Raw genomic sequence first — 19,556 nt, 5'->3', positions numbered from 1 at the left:
AGAAAGAGAATCCTAAGCAGGCTCCACAACCCTGGGATCATGACCTGAACCGAAATCAAGAGTTAGACACTCAACTGACTGAGCCACCCAGGTGCCCCCTGAATTCACTTATTCTAACAGTTCTTTTTTTTTTTTTTAATGTTTATTTATTTTTAAGAGAAAGCGTGAGCGGGGGAGGGGCTGAGGGGCTGCAGAGGATCTGAAGCTGGCTCTGTGCTAACAGCAGAGAACCAGATGTGGGGTTTGAACTCATCAACTGTGAGACCATGACTTGAGCCAAAGTTAGACTCTCAACCCACTGAGCCACCCTGGTACCCCATATTCTAACAGGTTTTTGATGGAGTCTTCATATGTCATCTGCAAAGAGTGACATTTTTACTTCTTCCTTTCCAATTTGGATGTCTTATTTCTTTTTCTTTCCTAATTGCTCTAAGACTACTTCCTTCACTAGTAAGTGTTGGAACCCCAATTTGACTGTCATTAGAACCTATTCCGTTTAACTGCCTTCTGAAACGTGTTCTTAATGGAATTCATACAAAATTGGTATGGAAAACTAGGATGCTAATTTATTAATTTACAAGGGAGGTTATGTTTAGCCAAAAGGTATATGGTCTATATAGGCAATGATTCTCAACCTTTACTCTAACACTTGGACTTATGTACTTCTTGTCTTCAAAAAAAAATTGTTGAGTTTACACTTTGTGGTTTGTATTTGAAAAAAGGATAAGCATATTGCATATGCTTTTTTACACTGTGAACATCCTGGTTGATCATATAGTCCTATGGTGTATAATAAAGTACCTTGGAATGAGAGGAGGGTGCCAGGCATATAGAATATGATGGAGATGACACAAAAAAAGATAAGCATCTGACTTTTGAGTTTGGCTCAGGTCATGATTTGATGGTTCATGGGATTGGGCCCACATCTGTGCTAACAGCACAGAGCCTGCTTGTGATTCTCTCTCTCTGTCTCTCTCTGCCTGTGCATGTGTGCTCTCTCTCTCTCAAAATAAATAAATAAATGTAAAAAAAAAAAAAAGATAGTGTTGATTGCTAGGTACCTTTATTCTGTAGGATATAGGAATCCACTGAAGGATTTTGAGCATGTAACCGGAGGCACGTGATCTGGTAAAATCTGTATTTACATAAGAGGACTATGGCAGCAATGTGAAGGATGGATTAAAGAGAAGAGAAATTGGAAATAGGGAAACTAGTCCATAATAGATATTTAAGCAAATGAGTAGGTACTGATTTAGGACCACAGAAAAAGAAGAGAAATTAAGATGGACTTGTTTTTATTTATTTATTTATTACTTAAAAAAAAATTTTTTTTTAATGTTTATTTTTGAGAGAAAGAGCACAGGGGAGGGGCAGAGAGAAATGGACACACAGAATCTGAAGCAGGCTCCAGGCTCCAGGCTATGAGCACAGAGTCTGATATGGGGGAGGGGTGGGAGGGGGTGCGTGGGTCAAACCCATGAGATCATGGGCCTGAGCCGAAGTCAGACACTTAACTAACTGAGCCACCCAGGTGCCCCTTTATTTATCTTTTAAAAAGATTTTAAGTAATCTTTACACCCTGTGTGAGGCTCTAACTCACAACCCTGGGATCAAGAGTCACATGTTCTACTGACTAAGCCAGCCAGCTGCCCCTAAGATGGACTTGTTTTTTTAAAAAAAAGGAATTGTTTGCTGGCTAAAGATAGAAATTGTGAGAGGGCAGTCAAATTCATACTGCCCAACTTCCTTTAAAAAGAGTGGATCCTGGGGCGCCTGGGTGGCGCAGTCGGTTAGGCGTCCGACTTCAGCCAGGTCACAATCTCACGGTTCGGGAGTTCGAGCCCCGCGTGAGGCTCTGGGCTGATGGCTCAGAGCCTGGAGCCTGTTTCCGATTCTGTGTCTCCCTCTGTCTCTGCCCCTCCCCCGTTCATGCTCTGTCTCTCTCTGTCCCAAAAATAAATAAACGTTGAAAAAATAAATAAAAAAAATAAAAAGAGTGGATCCTGAGAAACAGAAGACCATGGGGGAGGGGAAGGACAAAAAAAGTTAGAGAGGGAGAGAGCCAAACCTTAAGAGACTCTTAAAAACTGAGAATAAACTGAGGAGGACTGATGGGGGGTGGGAGGGAGAGAAGGGTGGGTGATGGGCATTGAGGAGGGCACTTGTTGGGATGAACACTGGGTGTTGTATGGAAACCAATTTGACAATAAATTTCATATTAAAAAATAAATAAAATAATAAAATAAACTAAAGAAAAAGAGTCAGTCACCTGGGCATCTGGGTGGCTCAGTTGGTTAATTGGCTGACTTAAGGCTCAAGTCATGATCTCATGGTTGGTGGGTTTGAGCCCCACATTGGGCTCTGTGCTGACAGCTTGGAGTCTGGAGCCTGCTTCATGGATTCTGTGTGTCTCTCTCTTTTTGCCACTCCCTCGCTTGTGCTGTCTCTCAAAAATGAATAAATGTTAAAAAAAAATTTTTTTTTAAGTCAGTCACCAGTATAATATATAATATAATTAAATTAAGACTATTGGAGTCATGAAGCTTTAAGCCATATGGTCATGGCTACATTTAGTGTTCCTAATTAGTTTTGGGAGAGTCTTGACTTTTTGGGTTTTTTTTTGTTTTTTGTTTTGTTGGTTTTTGTTTTTTAGTGTATAACACTTCTGCAGATGGCTTCTCTTACGATTTTTTTCCCTACTAGTTTCAATGTAGGGGCATTTTCCAGATCTTCCCCTTAGATATGTTCTTGCTTTTCCTGTGTATCCACTATTAGGTAATGATTCTTCATTTTTTGTGAAGTATATTCACAGGGTAAGTGAATGAAATGCAATTTAATGTTTTTTGTTCCATTTAGGTTGAAGGTTAAGATTGCTGTTGTTTGTTACACTGTTTTTATCTTACACTTTTTATCTTTGACAGCTGCTATGCAAAGAAAGCCCAAATCATATTCGTCTTCTTTAATGGATCAGATTCCTATCAAATTCCTTATTCGACAGGCTCAAGGACTGCAGCAAGAGTTGGGAGGTATTTGTTTTGCTTGCTTTTTACTGCTAACGTTTATTGTTAAAAAATGCGGTACTGTTTATAATGTTATAAAGTGTAACAGGTGGTAAAAAAATCCAACAATTCAGAAGTGAATTCCTCTTTACATACCTATCTTACTCCTTGCATTTACCCTTCCCCAAAACCCAGTTTTATTTTGGAATGTAATTTCAGACATTTTTTCCGGTAAGTCGAACCATATGAAATTGCAGGTATTCAACTTTTTTTGACCTACAAAAATACAGTTTTATATGGTTAAAGCTAATAGCTACACACATGTAAAACAATTGTTTTTTTAAACTATAAATGGTATTATACCCTATCTCTTTTGATACTTGCTTTTTTCTTTTGGTGTCTTAGAAATGTTTTTATGCCAGTACATGTAGATCTACCTTATTGCTTTTAATTGCTCCATAATTTTCCATACCACAGAATTACTAGATTTTTACTGTAAAACTGTCAAATAGACATATAGTAATATTTTTAGAAATTCAGCTTTTTTTTAATGTTTATTTATTTTTGAGAGAGAGACACAGTGTGAGGAGGAAGGGGCAGAGAGAGAGGGAGACACACAATCTGAAGCAGGCTCCAGGCTCTGAGCTGTCAGCACAGAGCCTGTCACAGGGCTCCAACTCACCGACTACAAGATCATCACCTGAGCTGAAGTCAGACATTTAACTGACTGAGCCACCCATGCGCCTCTTAAAATTCAGTTTTTTTCTTAATTTGACACCACTCTTTGTAATGTTTGAGTGTTTGAGGTTTTTTGTTTGTTTCTCTGAAGTTGGAGTTTTCTTTTTCTTTCTTTGTTATGGTTGGTTTCAAGCAGGAACAAAGATGACCTTCTTTGGTCACAATTAGTCAGATGTCTGCATTTATTTACTTATATCTTTGCATAATCTTTTCCAAGGAAATAATGTTTTATTTGACAATGTTTGGCAAATGACATTTTATTGAAGAGATTATGAAATGTAGATTAATTATCACTATTGTAGGTACTCATTTTATGACTGTTTTGGGATAGTCTTAACTGTACACGTAGTTGTGCATTTAGATATTTAAACTTTAAAATAATACCACTTTTGGGGTGCCTGGGTGGCTCAGTCAGTTAAGCAGCTGACTTTGGCCCAGGTTGTGATCTCGCAGTTTGTGAGTTTGAGCCTTGCATCGGGCTCTGTGCTGACAGCTTGGAGCCTAGAGCCTGCTTCAGATTCTGTGTCTCCCTCTATCTCTCTGCCCCCTCCCCTGCTTGTGCTCTGTCTTTCTCTGTCTCTCAAAAACAAACATTAAAAAAAAAAAAATTAAACCACTTTTGATTGTTGCAGCATTTTTCAAATAGAAATATTCATTTTAAGCAGTTTCTGTGACAAAGGAAGCAGATACTGTCCCTCCTGGGACTAGCAGTGGTATGATTTGATCTAAGTTGCATAATAAGGAGATGATTGGATGAAAAGTACTGTTATTACACCTAATACTGTTACTACTAGTCTTACAACTCTGATGAGGATGATAATAATAATATGGTAACGATATTTTTGTGCCATTTAGCATGGTGGTACTTCATGTATCTAATTAAGACATTTTGTACACTATCATTTATTTTATCGTTATTGATATTATACAGTAATAGTCATGAATAGTCAACTATGCTATAAGCATAGCATAGCATAGTCTTGTTACAAGCAAGACTTTGATTTAGTAAAAAGGAAGTTTCCTATTCCTTTTGAGCTTCCTTAACTCTTCTTGAAGGAAGGCCAATGCAGTGTCTTGTAGGTGTCATCAGTACTGCTTTGGTTGGCTGACATACTTAGCTATATGACTCAGGGAACTTTAAAAAATGTCTTTCAGTCTGTTTCCTTACAGTAGAATGAAGACAATGTTACTTACCTTGAAGGGCTGCTAGGGAGAAATGAAAAAATGTACATAGAATGCTTGAGATCTTTTAGGTACTCAAAGGGGGCAATTTTGATTTTTTACCCATCTGTAGCAGCGATTCTTAACTGGGCTGGAAGAGAACATGTGTTCTTCTATCAAAGCCTGTCAGAATTTCTCAATGAGGCCTTTTTCAAACCATATATGATCTTCCCAAAATGGACATGCTTTTCACCTTTTTTTTCCTTCCTCCCTCTTGAACTATTGCTATGTCAAGTGACTTTTCCTGATGGGAGACTTTTATATTAGGATAGGGTAGAAGAAAGCTTGAGAACTTTTGATAAAACTTGTAGTTTCCACCTTTATGTGTATCAAATCACTTGGGAATCTTAAGCAGATTCTCTAGCTGAACTACTGAACAGAAGTTCTCAAATGGTAGTATTCTTGCACATATGAAGTATGAAGTGCACATTCTTTTGGTTTGCCGAAAATGGAAGGGACGGGGAGGGAGAAGATTTTGATATTTGAGAATGAAGAATCCAGTTGACTTTTTGTAAATTTTCAAGGGTTACATTCTGCTTTACTACGTCTCCTTGCGACTAATTACCCACATTTATGCATTGTGGATGATTGGATCTGTGAAGAAGAAATCACAGGAACTGATGCCCTGTTAAGGCGTATGCTACTGACCAATAATGCCAAAAACCACTCTCCTAAACAACTCCAAGAAGGTATAGTAAATTGGATACTCCTTTTACCCTGTTGTAGTACAAAGAGATGTTAGGCTTATTGAAATCTTCAAATCATGCAGAATTTCCCAAGCATTCCAGGGTATGTAACCATATTTGGTTAATATATTTTAAGTAATTTTCTTTGAGTTTAAGGAATTTTAGCCATTTCTTTCTGACATGCTTGTATCTGTTTTTTCATAGTTTCTATGTCCATCACTACCATCACTAAACAGGTCACGTGGCTTTAGGAAGGTCCGAACTGGTCAGAAATAAATGCCATGGAATAGAGCAATGTACTTGCTGTTATTGGATAATGTTCAAACACACTCAAATAGCAATATGATATGACCCACATATGTAATTTTAAACTTTCTATAGCCACATTAAAAGTAAAACACAGGCAAAATTAATTTTAATAATTATTTAATTTAATCCAGTATATCTAATGTATTATTATTTCATCATGTAACCAATATAAAAATATTAATGAAATATTTTACTGTTTTTCCATACAAAGTCTTTCAATGTGGTATTTTATATTTACAGCACATCTCATTTTGCACTAGCTACATTTCTTGAGTGTTCAATAGCCACATGTGGTTAATGACTATTCTATTGAAAAGCATAGTTCTGGATACTTTTTACTAACAGCAGTGTGCTGGGTACTTACATCCTATAGAGGGGCCACCCAGATGGAAGATATCAAGAAGTTTGAATCTTAATGAATGTTACTACCAAAAACAATATTTGGGTATATTTTCATGTTTCAGTCAATTTTTTAAATTAGTCTGAATCACCAAGGAAATGACATTTGTCTTTGGGTCACCAATGTATTTTTTAAATGGGATTTTTGTTGTTGTTTTGTTTTGTTTTTTTATGATATAACTATACTTAACATGAATTTTTTTTAGGGCTCTTATTTTAAGTATAGCCACTTATGGGCAGGATTGAAAGTTTTATTCTTTTTGAGCAAGTGTTTCCTTGATTTTTGTAGTGTGTAGTCTGATAGGACGGTATTACCAAATATTTGGTAAGCTGTATAGAAGAAGTTAGATCATGACTGCTAAGTTTTCCTTTTAGCATTTTCAGCTGTCCCAGTAAGTCACACACAAGTGATGCAGATTCTAGAACACTTGACTCTGCTCTCTGCCAGTGAACTTATACCATATGCAGAAGTACTAACATCCAATATGAACCAGCTGTTGAATTCAGGGGTTCCGCGGCGAATTCTTCAAACGGTCAATAAACTATGGATGGTTCTTAATACTGTGATGCCTAGAAGGTAATTTCAGTGTATTGTTTCATGTAATAAATAAGTGTATAGCAGTGATTGTATACAATAACCTAAACTTAAATGTGGAAAAAATGGTTGAGTATCTGATAATATAAATCCTTCCTAAAGACTGCTAATTAGAGAGCTGTTATAACTTTAAGGAAAAGGATAAACTTTTTTGGGGGCGCCTGGGTGGCTCAGTCGGTTAAGTGCCAACTTCAGCTCAGGTCATGATCTTGCGGTTTGTGGGTTCGAGCCTTGCATCAGGCTCTGTGCTGACAGCTCAGAGCCTAGAGCCTGCTTTGGATGCTGTGTCTCCCTCTCTCTTTCTGCCCCTTCCCCACTCATGCTCGCTCGCTCTCTCTCTCTCTCTCTCTCTCTCTCTCTCCCCCTCTCTCTCTCTCTCTCAAAAATGAATAAACATTAAAAGAAATTAAAAAAAAAGAATAAACTTTCTCTTAAGAAACAGAGAGAAACTTTAAAGTATTTCCAACTTGAGAAAGTTCTTTAAAAATGAGTTCTCATGTATGGTCTTTTGTGGCTAATTGTGATTCAGATCACCATTGTATCCAATCATTGCCATGGCTTCAAATTTTGCTGCACATTAAAAATCACCTGGAGAGCTTTTAAAACCCCTAACCCCCAAGTTGTAACCCATGCCAATTAAATCAGAATGTCTGTTGGTGGTCATTAGGTCAGCCATTAGTATTTTTTTTTTAAGTATTTCCCAGTGATTCTGGTGTGCAGTAAAGTTTAGAGAATACTGAATTAATTATTTTGCCTTTACAAAGATGAGTCTCTCCTGTTCCATATATTGCATCAAAAACACCTGGTTTAAGTAGGTGATGGGGATGGAGTGCACTTGTTGTGATGAGCACCGAGTGTTTTATGGGAGTGTTGGGTTACTAAATTGTACACCTGAAACTAAAATTACACTAGGTTAACTAACTGGAATTTAAATAAAAACAAAAGAAAATACTGTTTAAATAGAGAAACAACCAAAAACACCTAGTAAAAACAGAATGCTGGGCTGGACTTACCTGTGATTTTGATTCAGTAGGTCTGGGAATATTTATGCTTTTTATTTTTTTAAATGCTTATTATTTTGAGAGAGAGTGCGTGTGTGCCCACAAGTGGGGAAGGGGCAGAGATTGAGAGAGAGAGAGAGAGAGAGAATCCCAAGCAGGCTCTGATTCAGGGCTTGATCCCACAAACCTTGAGATCATGATCTGAACTAAAATCAAGATTTGGATACTTAACCAACTGAGTCCACCCAGGTGCCCCTATACTTTTCAAATTTAAGTTTTACTTATATCAGATAAAGAAATACACATAACTTAACATAAATAGTATATTCCTTCCCATTTTAGACTGTTGCTCCCCAGAGACAACTATTTTCAGCTCTCTTACCTTTTTATTCTGGCATTTATGTCCCCCCATCTATCTCAGTAATACAATTACTATGATTTCCTGACTTTCCAATTTAGAAATTATCTTACGACTTTCCACTACACAAGATAAAGGGTTAGCACTTTTACCTGTTTGCTCCTCCATGAGTTCCTCTTCCCCCAATACATACTTTCCCTTCCTCTGTGTCTCCCAACACAGTAGTATCAAAATTTTAGGTTGAAGCTGAATTCAATGTGCCTCTTAAGTCCTAATTTTATAGGTGACCTATGCAATATCCTTTGATTACAGTCTCTTTCCTATACAACTGCCTTCCTTTATACCTTATACACAAACCCTGAGTTAATACTTTCCTCTTCTATTTGCTTGGGGTTTGTTTTGCTTTTGTTTTTGTTTTGTATCAATAACTAATTCATCCCTCAACTTCATTGAGAGGAAATTTACTTTACAATTAGTTATAATACATCAGGTAATGTATCAGTAACATTTTTTTGTTGGAAACATTCCTTTCATAGCTTTCCATCTTCATTTTTCAATTTGGGACATGCACAGTAGCCATCCTGGAATTGCTTTTGTCTCTCTTTTTGGATTCCATGTTTTTCTCTTTCTTGGTTTACTTCTTCATTTTAGTGCGTGGAACACACACTCAAGTTGTTCCCTGAGAAAGGGTGTTTAGAGAACTTATTTATTTTTTGAGACTTCCAGGTGTGAAAAGGTTTTTATTCTTCCCATTACATGTGATTATTCTTTAGCCTGGGTGTAGAGTTCGAGCTCAATTTTCCTTTCAGAAATTTGAAGACTTCATCCTACTGAATGAATTGAGCTTCCCTTTTTGCTATTAAGTAATCTAAATGATATACCAATTCCCACTCCTTTGTATGTGACCATTGTTTTTTCTCTCTTAAATTGTAGGGTTTTTTTCTTTCACTGTTTTCTGGAATTTCATGATGATGTATTTTGGTGTGGGTCTTTCTTTATTCATAGTTTCATGTGCTTGGCCTTTTTTTAGTCTGGGACTAATGCCTTCATTTTTTAAATTTTTTTTTTTAATGTTTATTATTTTGAGAGAGAGAGAGAGAGCACAAACAGGGGAGGGGCAGAGAGAGAGAGGGGGACACAGAATCCAAAGTAGGCTCCAGGCTCTGAGCTGTCAGCACAGAGTCCAATGCGGGGCTCGAACCCACAAACTGTGAGATCATGACCTGAGCTGAAGTCAGACGCTCAACTGACTGAGCCACCCAGGCACTCCTAATGCCTTCATTTCTAAGGACATTTTAATATATATATTTTTTCTTCAATAATTTTTTTCCTCTGTTTTCTGTAGTTTTTGTAATTTGGATTTTAAGCCTCTTGGTTTAAACCCCCCGATTTTTCAATTTTCTCTCTTCTTTTTAAATTTGTCTTTTAAATATATTTTCTGAATATTTCCTCAGTGTTATCTTCTGGTCTTTGATTTGAATTAAAAAATTTTGTTGTAGGGGCGCCTGGGTGGCGCAGTCGGTTAAGCGTCCGACTTCAGCCAGGTCACGATCTCGCGGTCCGGGAGTTCGAGCCCCGCGTCGGGCTCTGGGCTGATGGCTCAGAGCCTGGAGCCTGTTTCCGATTCTGTGTCTCCCTCTCTCTCTGCCCCTCCCCCGTTCATGCTCTGTCTCTCTCTGTCCCAAAAATAAATAAACGTTGAAAAAAAAATTAAAAAAAAAAAAATAAATAAATAAAAACAAATTATTAAAAAAAAAAAATTTTGTTGTATTCTTAATTTCTAAGAATTCTTTCTTACCTGAATATTTTTAAATGCCTACTGTTCTTGTTTCATATATGCAATATTCTGTCCTTTAAGGATATTAATTATAGGCTTAAGAAAAATTTCTCATCCCTACATTCTCTGTTTCTTTGAAGTTTCTTTCTGTTTGCATATTTTAAATATTTGTTTATCTATTTACTTACTTATTTTTATTTGAGAGAGTGAGGGAGGGCCGATGCAGGACTTGATCCCACAATGCTGGGATCGTGACCTGAGCCAAAATCAAGAGTCAGACACTCAACTGGCTGAGCCACCCAGGTGCCCCTCTGTTTGCATATCTTAATCTTTCAAACTAGATGCTTTCCTTAGGTGTCTGATGACTCTTGGCTGTCCACTCATATGTAAGAGTGGACAAGCAAGCTCTGTGTGCAAGGTAAGGCTGATGAACTCTGGGGCTTCTCTGTAAGAGATCAGGTACTCGTCATACTGGCATATCCTTCAGTAATTATAATATACAGTCAAGTTAGTAATCACTTTTATAGTTTTGATATCTAATCTCTAAGTGGCATCTCACATTGAGATATTATGGTGATACAGAACCAGGACTTAATTTATGAGGCCAGATACAGTTTCAAAGTGCTGAGATTTTCATTCATACTTTTATATGCCATGATTATTCCATTACAACAGTGAGGATTTTTGAAACTACTTTGTGTTTACTGTTTTATCTTCATTTGTTTTAGAGACATCATACTTAAGTTAGGTTTCTATAGTTCTTAATTTTTCCAAGTTCATTCACATCTTTTTAAAAATTTTTTCCTGAATATATCATTCTAAGTTAGGAGTAGATGGCTCCAAGTTTGAAATATAATATAGCTGTTTTTGAACATGTGATTATTTTCTCATCAGGCTGTGGGTAATGACAGTTAATGCACTTCAACCTTCAATAAAGTTTGTACGACAGCAAAAGTATACTCAGAATGACCTGATGATAGATCCTCTCATTGTCCTAAGATGTGATCAGAGGGTACACAGGTATGTGTCATTTGAGTTTCATTTTTCTTTTGGAGTTATACTTTGGAGAGTCAAACGAAATTGAAGAAATTTAGTTTAAGCTTATATCTTACTGTTCTTACAGATAATTGGCAGTATGAGCTGTGAGGTTTTGTTTGTTTTTTTGTCTTCAGTCAAGAACTATTTATTCAGTTTAATATTTAATATGTGATTAGTAAAACCTAGCCTTGTTGCTAGCATTTTTGTAAAAGGCTTTTAAAAAACTGGCTTAGTATGAACTGTTATGTACACTGAAGCTGTGATCTTTTTGGCATTTTCAGTTGTGATGTTAGCTTGATTCCACACTTGTCTATAATTCCTTGTCAGTTTTTGAACTTAATCAATTGAGTTGAAGTGACTTCACCTCAAGGGGCAGATTTTGTTAATTCACATCATTAACATTTGAATTTCCAATTGCTAAGTAATCTCAAAGATATATAGGATGAGGGGCCTGCCTTTGAAGTGATTATTGCCTGCATGGGGAAATAATACAAACACATGAGAAGTTAAATAATATGGTCATTTGCAGATGAATGGTATAGTATATGAATGCTGTTAAAGGATCAGGAAAGATGTAGATGAAGTGGGACCTGAGTAGTATTTTAAAGGATAGAAATAGGGTTTAGATGAGTAGATACTATAATGATGGGGCTAAGGGATCAAGGAAGGCATTGTGGGAAAAAGAACAGTTTTGAGCAAAAGTATAGAAACACAAATGAAAAAGGCTTTGTTGGAATGGAGGAGTAAGTTGTTGAGAGGAACACACTTTAGAACTGGAATGTCAAGTTGGGGTCAGACTATTGAGGGCCTTGAATGTTAGGCTAAAGAGGTCATGTAGGTGGTACCTTGAGAAGCCTTAGGTTAGATGGCTTGGGATGGGGGAAGGAAACTGGAGTTAAAGAAGACTTAACCAGGATATATACTCTCTGAATGTACTCCTCTCTCCTCAACTGAAGGATGGTATTTGTGAAGTGACAAAAGTTGCAAAAATCAGCCACGTATGGTTTGGTGAGATCAAGGTCTCATAGAAAATAGGAATCAAAAGAATGAACAGTATAAATGACACTTAAGTATCTAATAAAAGAAAAATAGCAGTAAATAACACTTCCAGAAAAAAACTTCTAAAACAATTTGTCAGTGTTAAAAATCCACTTAAGTAGGTAACTTTTCACTTGAATTGTCTCCAGTTGTTCAAGAAGTTGTCAAATTATGCTATCATAATGTATGTAATGTTTGTGTAGCTTAGATTTTCACTTGTGAAACTTTCCCCCCATTAATAGGTATTCTTATATCTATTGGCTGCATCATATTCCATATAGATACGCTGTGCTTAACCCAATCCCTATTGTTGGATATTTTGCTTATTTCTGTTATTTGTTATCATCAGTAGTGCTGTGGTGACTGTGTACTGAGAATTTCCTTACAACAGATTCTTTTTTTGTAAACATTTTATTTTTAAAGTTTATTTATTTAAGTAATCTCTGTAACCAATGTGGGGCACAGATTCATGACCCTGAGATTAAGAGTTGCATGCTTTTCTGACTAAGCTAGTCAGGTGCTCCAGAGCAGACTCTTAAAAATGGAATTATGGAGGCAAACCTAACATGCTCATTTTCAAGACTTTTCATTCATATTTTTCATATTCATATTTTGATCCATACTCATATTTTTATTCTGCCATGTAGAACGGCTGAACCAATTTATAGATTGAATGTTTTAATATGTTTATTGGCTATTGCTATCTCTTCTTTATATTTTAGTCTACTTTTCTATTGTAATGCTTATCTTTTTTGATTTGGAAAGAGTTCTTCATAAAGGATATTAGCGCACGCACTCTCTCGCGCACTCTCTCTCTTTCTATATATATATATATATATATATATATATATATATATATGTATATATATAGCTGGTTTTTCCTGTGTGGTTCTATTTTGCCTTTTAATTTTGTTAATTAAAAAAAACATTTTTTAATGTTTATTTTTGAGAGAGAGAGACACAGTGTGAGTGGGGGATGGGCAGAGAGAGAGGAAGACACAGAATCCAAAGCAGGCTCCAGGTTCTAAGCTGTCAGCACAGAGCCTGACATAGCGCTTAAGCCCATGAACTGTGAGATTGTGACCTGAACCAAAGTCGGACACTTGACTGACTGAACCACTTAGTAGGTGCCCCAATTTTGTTAATTTTTTTAAAATTTAACTTTTTTACCAAGTGATCATCCAAATGGTTTTTAAAAATATCAAATAATATAAAAAGATATATGCATAAAAAGATATGACGTTTAGGATTTGCTTTGAACTAACCCAGTGTTGGTGGTGGGAAAGTGGATGCGGGCATAGAGGAAATGACTGGCCATATGTCGATAACTGTTGAAGCTAGGTGATTAGTTATTGGAGATTCATTATCATATTTCCTTTTTTATGTGTGTATGAAACTTTTAATTATATTAGTAATGTGAACAAACACATTAGTGTTTATTAGTAAGTGAACAAACACATTAGTGTTCATTAGTAAGTGAACAAGAAGATTAACAGTAAGAAAAAGGTATACAGTGAAAAATCTTGTTCTTTCTCATTATCTACCACGTTGCCATGGCTAAAGCAAAATTGTTCTTTGGCCTCCTGACCAATCCTAGTTACGTGTCCAGAGAAAAATTTCTTGTCATAATGGTTTGTATGTAGTTTTACTTTCTACATATTTATAAATTTATAAGTAGAAATACTTTTTTCCCCAGTGGTTTAAAAAAACACAAGTAATACATTGTAGGTATTATTTTGTTCTTTAAAAAAAAAACTTAGTGTTGTTTATGTTTTCCATATTGATATGCATAGTTCTACCTCATTTGTTTTAATTTCTGCATAGTATTCCATATGTAAATTACTAGGCCTGTCCTCCAGAAACTCTGATTTGAAATTTTGGAATGGAGCTTGAGTTGTTTTTGTTTTGTTTTGTTTTGTTTTATTCAAATAAGTACCCCAGATTATTCTTCTCTTCAATTTTAGGAAACATTGCCATAGTTTTTTAACCATTGACATAATTTTTTTCACTGTGAATACACAGATGTTTATTATAGAAAATTTGGACATTTCAGAAAAACCATGGATATATTATTGATGAACATTTAAGCTCTTTGCATTGTTTCACAGTTATAAACACAGCTATACTGCCTGCTTATGCACACATGCTAGTTCCCTCTGTGATAGACTGAGAAGTGACATTTTCCGGTTATTCTAAGGGCTTGGCTTTTTAAATTTTAGTGGCTACTAATTTGTCTTTTTTGTTGTTTTCTTTCTTTTTTTTTTTAAAGTTGATTTATTTTTGATAGAGGGAGAGTGTGGGCGGGGAGGGCAGAGAGAGAGAGGGACACAGAATCCGAAGCAGGCTCCAGGGTCTGAGCTGTCAGCACAGAGCCTGATGCAGGGCACGAACTCACAAACTGTGAGATCATGACCTGAGCCAAAGTCGGACGCTTAACTGACTGAACCACCCAGGCGCCCATTTATACTGACTGAACCACCCAGGCGCCCATTTATATTTCTTATATTCTTATCTCACTTAACTTTAATCTGTAACATTCTTTTAGGAATGAATAACTATATTATTTTATAGATGAGGAAACTGAGGCTCAGAAAATAACTTACTCCAGGTCAAGTGGATGAAGAACTTTTGGAATACAGAGTTGTCGTGCTCCAAAGAAGAAACAAGAGTAGAAAGAATTAACTATTCTGTTCTAATCTCCTTCATGTTATCGAAAATAGAATATTTCTCTTTGAGGACAGCTGCTTTGCAGGTTCATTATCTAAGAGATTTACTGGTAGTGTCAACGTTTGCAAAAAAGGAATCTTGTCTCTAGGGCATACATTTATATTTGATTTTAGCTGATAAGATGGAATAGTTAATACTTAAAATATTTTCAATATAATCTTGAAATACAGAGGTTAAGACAAATATATTAAAATTTTTTGTTTAGAATAAATATTTCAGTGGGAAAAGTGTTACTACTCTTTTTAGTTTTTTTCAGGTACTGTTCAGGACTGATTGATCATGTTCTGGCTAATTTATAAATTTATTTCTTTCTCAACTATTTTTCTTTTTTCTGTGTTTAGATGCCCGCCACTGATGGATATCACTCTACACATGTTGAATGGATACCTTCTTGCATCCAAAGCCTATCTTAGTGCTCATCTGAAGGAAACAGCAGAGCAAGACAGGCCTTCTCAGAATAATACAATAGGCTTAGTTGGGCAAACTGATGGCCCAGAAGTTACCAGAGAAGAATTGAAAAATGCATTACTGGCTGCTCAGGTAATAAAATAGAATTTAGTTTAGAAAGGCATGAGCTTCTGTCTTAATATAATGAGTTAAATAGATGTTATTTGATAGCCCTCTGTGTACAATGGTGACATATTATGAATTTCTTTTTTTTTTTTTAATGTTTATTTTGAGAGAGAGAGAGACAGAGAGACAGAATGTGAATGGGGGAGGGTCAGAGAGAGACGGAGACACAGAATCAGGCTCCAGGCTCTGAGCTGTCAGCACAGAGCCTGATGCGGGGCCTGAACCCACAAACTGCGAGATCATGACCTAAGCCGAAGTCAGACACTTAACCAACTGAACGCCCACCCAGGTGCCCCATGAATTTCTTTCATTACAGAATGTATTATAATGGTATTACCTTTGCCACTGAATATCAAATGGACTGTATTACTAAAATTATGAATAATCTTTATGATATTAGGTTAATAGCCATTTATTTTATTTTATTTTATTTTATTTATTTTTTGGTTAATAGCCGTTTAAACAAGATTTACATTTTAACAAAATATAAAACTTTTGTTTCTTAAAATCAAATGGTGGAGACAAATAGAACAAGAAGTATATATATAATAAAATGTCACGTAGTGGTAAATAGTATGACAACATAACGAGTTTGGTTTTATATTTAGAAAAGTTTTATAACAATGTAGAATTTTACTGAAACCTTAAGTAGTCATTTTTTGAATAAGACAGGAGATGTGAGATGATTAAATGTCAAACAATTTGAAGTCTTTAAAGTAGAAATGTTTTCTTAATTTGAAATATATTTTCTGAGGGACACCTGGGTGGCTCAGTCAGTTGAGAATCTGACTCTTTTTTTTTTTAAGTTTTGTTTATATATTTTAGGAGAGAGAGAGAGTGAGAGCAAGTAGGGGAGAGGCAGAGAGATAGAGGCAAAGAGAATCCCAAGTAGTCTCCACACTATCAGCGCAGAGCCTGACACGGGGCTCAGTCTTATGAATCATGAGATCATGACATGAGCTAAGATCCGGAGTCAGACACTTAATCAACTGAGCCACCCAGGCACCCCAAGCATCTGAGTCTTGATTTCAGCTCTGGTCATGATCCCAGGATCGTGGGATCAAGCCCCATGTTGGGCTCCGTGCTGAGTGTGGAGCCTGCTTAAGAGTCTCTCTCTCTTTCTGCCCCTCTCCCTCCCTCACGTGCTTTTTCTCTCTCTAAAATAAAATAAAGAACAACCAAAAAACAAAAACGAAAACAAAAGCTGGAACCGAGATATATTTTTTGAAATATTTTCATTGGCAATTAATGGAATTCGAATAATAATGTAAGTCCACAGTCCCTTATCTGTGATACAGAAATCCAAAAAGCTATGAAAACTGAAGCATTTTTCTGGTAATTCAGTTGGCAGAAAAACCTGACCTGATGTGGTCTCATTTGTGACCTGAATTGATTTGAAGCTATTTATGGCCTTATCTCACTTATTTGTGAATATTGTTCTGCTGTAGAAATGTGAATATGTTTGACTGCAGCGTGTGCTACCCTAGTCTCTGCTGGAGGTATTATATAATATTACATTAAAAAGAATTCTGGGGGCACCTGGCTAGCTCAGTCAGTGGAGCATGCGACTCTTGATCTTGGGGTCGTGAGTTTGAGCCCCATGTTGGGCATAGAGCTTTCTTAAAAAAAAAAAAAAAAGATTTCTGAGTTCTAAAAGAAATCTGGCTCTCAGTTTCAGATAAGGGATTGAGGATTGTAATAGCTTCCATTTACATAATGCTTGTTATATGCTGAATGCTATTCTAATTTCTTTATATATTTAACTTTATATATAATTATATATGTAATATATATGTTACATATTATTTATATAATTTATATTATATATTTAATCTAATACTAATCTAAGTTCTTTATCTTATTTAATCTTCACAGCCAATCTGTGAGGTATGGAGTATTATCATCTCCATTTTTATAGATTAGGAAAATAAGACTTAGGGAGGTTAAGTCACTTGCTCAAGGCCACACATTTAGTAAGTGGCAGAGCTAGTATTCAAGCCTGGGTAGTCTGGCACCAGAGTCTGCGAACAAAAACACAACAAATCAATAACAACCCCAAACCAAAAACCCTTCAACCCAAGAATTATAAAGTAAAGCTGACCTTACTTCATTAATGATTATAATGTAAGGCTAACCTTACTTTATGATCAAGTTCTGAAAACAGTTAGATTAAGTAATTGTTTTCTTCCACTCCAGGCAATGGCTATCTTCCAGAGATAGATACATCATGTTGTGTGTGTGTGTGTGTGTGTGTGTGTGTGTGTGTGTGTGTGTATGTGTATATATATATATATATATATATTTTTTTTTTTTTTAACTTTTTCCTGCTAGGTAAGAGTGATTATAGTTCTCCTTTATATGTAGGGGCATTGAGTAGCACCTTCAGGAAATTACTGTTCTATGAAATGACACTCAAGCTTGTAGACTGAGCAACAATGAGTTGTACAGGTGGAATAGATCGTAAGGCAGAACTTTTCCTTGCAAAACCAGGGTCTTAAAGAGCTCATCTTCAAATTAAAAGGGAAAAAGAGCTTTAGGAGGTAACTTTTAGGCATTAATTATTAACCACCATTTTCAGAGGAATTAATTAGTTGGTGAGAAAAAAGGCCAGGTGAGAAAGGAGGAGAATGCAGGATAGGATCTTTGGAAATGTAGGAATTTAAGAGAAAGGAAAGGAGATTCTGGTAGAAGTTATTTTTTGCTTAGGGCCTGTTTTGGATGTCATCGAATCAGAATACTCTTCTAGTAGATATTCTTAAACAGGATCCATGGTAGTCCATGGATCTACCTTAGTGATATGTGACTACCCTGAAATTATATATTTGTTTACATTTTAATTTTTTTAAAGCTTTTATTTAAATTCTAGTTAGTTAAGATATAGTGTATTGTTGAGTTCAGGAGTGGAATTTAATGATTCATTACTTGCATATAACATCCAGTGTTCATCTCCAGTGTTCATCACAAGTGCCCTCCTTAATGCCCATCACCCATTTTGCTCATCCCCCACCCAGCTCCGTTCCAGCAAATCCTGTTTGTTCTCTGTAGTTAAGAGTCTTTTATGGGTGTGCCTCCCTCTCTTTCCCCCACCCCTTACCCCTGTGTTCATCTTTTTTTTGTGTGTGTGTTTATTTTTGAGAGAGAGACACAGTATGAGCAGGGGAGATACAGAGAGAGGGAGACGTAGAATCTGAAGCAGGCTCCAGGCTCTGAGCTGTCAGCACAGAGCCCGAGGAGGAGCTCAAACTCACAGACCTGACCATGAGATCTTGACCTGAGCTGAAGTGAGATGCTTAACCAACTGAGCCACCCAGGCACCCCACCCCCCTTTTTTTAATTAATTTTTTTTTTTTGCAAGTGGGGGAGGGTCAGAGGGAGAATGGAGATAAAGAAGCTCAAGCAGTCTCCACGCCCAGTGTAGAGCCACCGCAGGGCTCTGTCTCAACAACCATAAGTGAGATCATGACTTGAGCCAAAATCAAGAGTCGGATGCTTAACCTACTGAGTCATTCAGGCACTGTTTTGTTTCTTAAATTCCACATGAGTGTAATCATATGGTATTTGTCTTTCTTTGGCTTATTTTGCTTAGCATAATGTTTACATGTTCATTTTTATACAGAGAAGGTGTGTAGTTTTCTTCAGAGACTTAAAAGGGTCCTGAACAAGGACCCTAAACAAGGTGAGAATTGCTACCCTATAGATTGTTCACGTTTGCTTTTAAAAGTACCTTTTTTTTTTTTTAAAGAAGTTAATTTACCACTTTTGTTCATGTGAAAACAAAATTAGATTTGGTTTTCAAACAAAATTTTCAGAAACTTCTTCAATTCACTGTTTTATTTGGTTGTAGGATAGTGCAGCTGTCCAGATTCTCTTGGAGATTTGCTTACCTACTGAAGAAGAAAAAGCAAAGGGTGTCAATCCAGACAGCTTGCTAAGGAATGTTCAAAGTGTTATTACTACTAGTGCTCCAAATAAGGGAATGGAGGAAGGAGAAGACAATTTGCTCTGTAACCTTCGAGAAGTTCAGTGCCTTATCTGTTGTCTGTTACACCAGATGTACATTGCTGATCCCAACATTGCTAAACTTGTTCACTTTCAGG

The 19,556-nt window shown here is 36.3% G+C and overlaps 1 protein-coding gene across 2 annotated transcripts in view; it reads left to right on the top strand.

The window, feature by feature from the left end:
* Positions 1 to 19,556, top strand: part of INTS2 (integrator complex subunit 2) — a 61,781-nt gene that overhangs the window by 37,374 nt on the left and 4,851 nt on the right. For both annotated transcript variants that reach the window (XM_043583870.1, XM_043583869.1), the window contains exons 16-21: positions 2,922 to 3,026; positions 5,483 to 5,647; positions 6,728 to 6,929; positions 10,978 to 11,103; positions 15,228 to 15,426; positions 19,304 to 19,555. In XM_043583870.1, coding sequence (XP_043439805.1) covers positions 2,922 to 3,026; positions 5,483 to 5,647; positions 6,728 to 6,929; positions 10,978 to 11,103; positions 15,228 to 15,426; positions 19,304 to 19,555 — 1,049 coding nt within the window. The remainder of the gene's footprint in view (positions 1 to 2,921; positions 3,027 to 5,482; positions 5,648 to 6,727; positions 6,930 to 10,977; positions 11,104 to 15,227; positions 15,427 to 19,303; position 19,556) is intronic.

The sequence above is a fragment of the Prionailurus bengalensis genome, chromosome E1 (genome assembly GCF_016509475.1).
Source record: "Prionailurus bengalensis isolate Pbe53 chromosome E1, Fcat_Pben_1.1_paternal_pri, whole genome shotgun sequence".
Taxonomy (NCBI): domain Eukaryota; kingdom Metazoa; phylum Chordata; class Mammalia; order Carnivora; family Felidae; genus Prionailurus; species Prionailurus bengalensis.
This window is presented reverse-complemented; position numbering and strand designations above follow the sequence as displayed.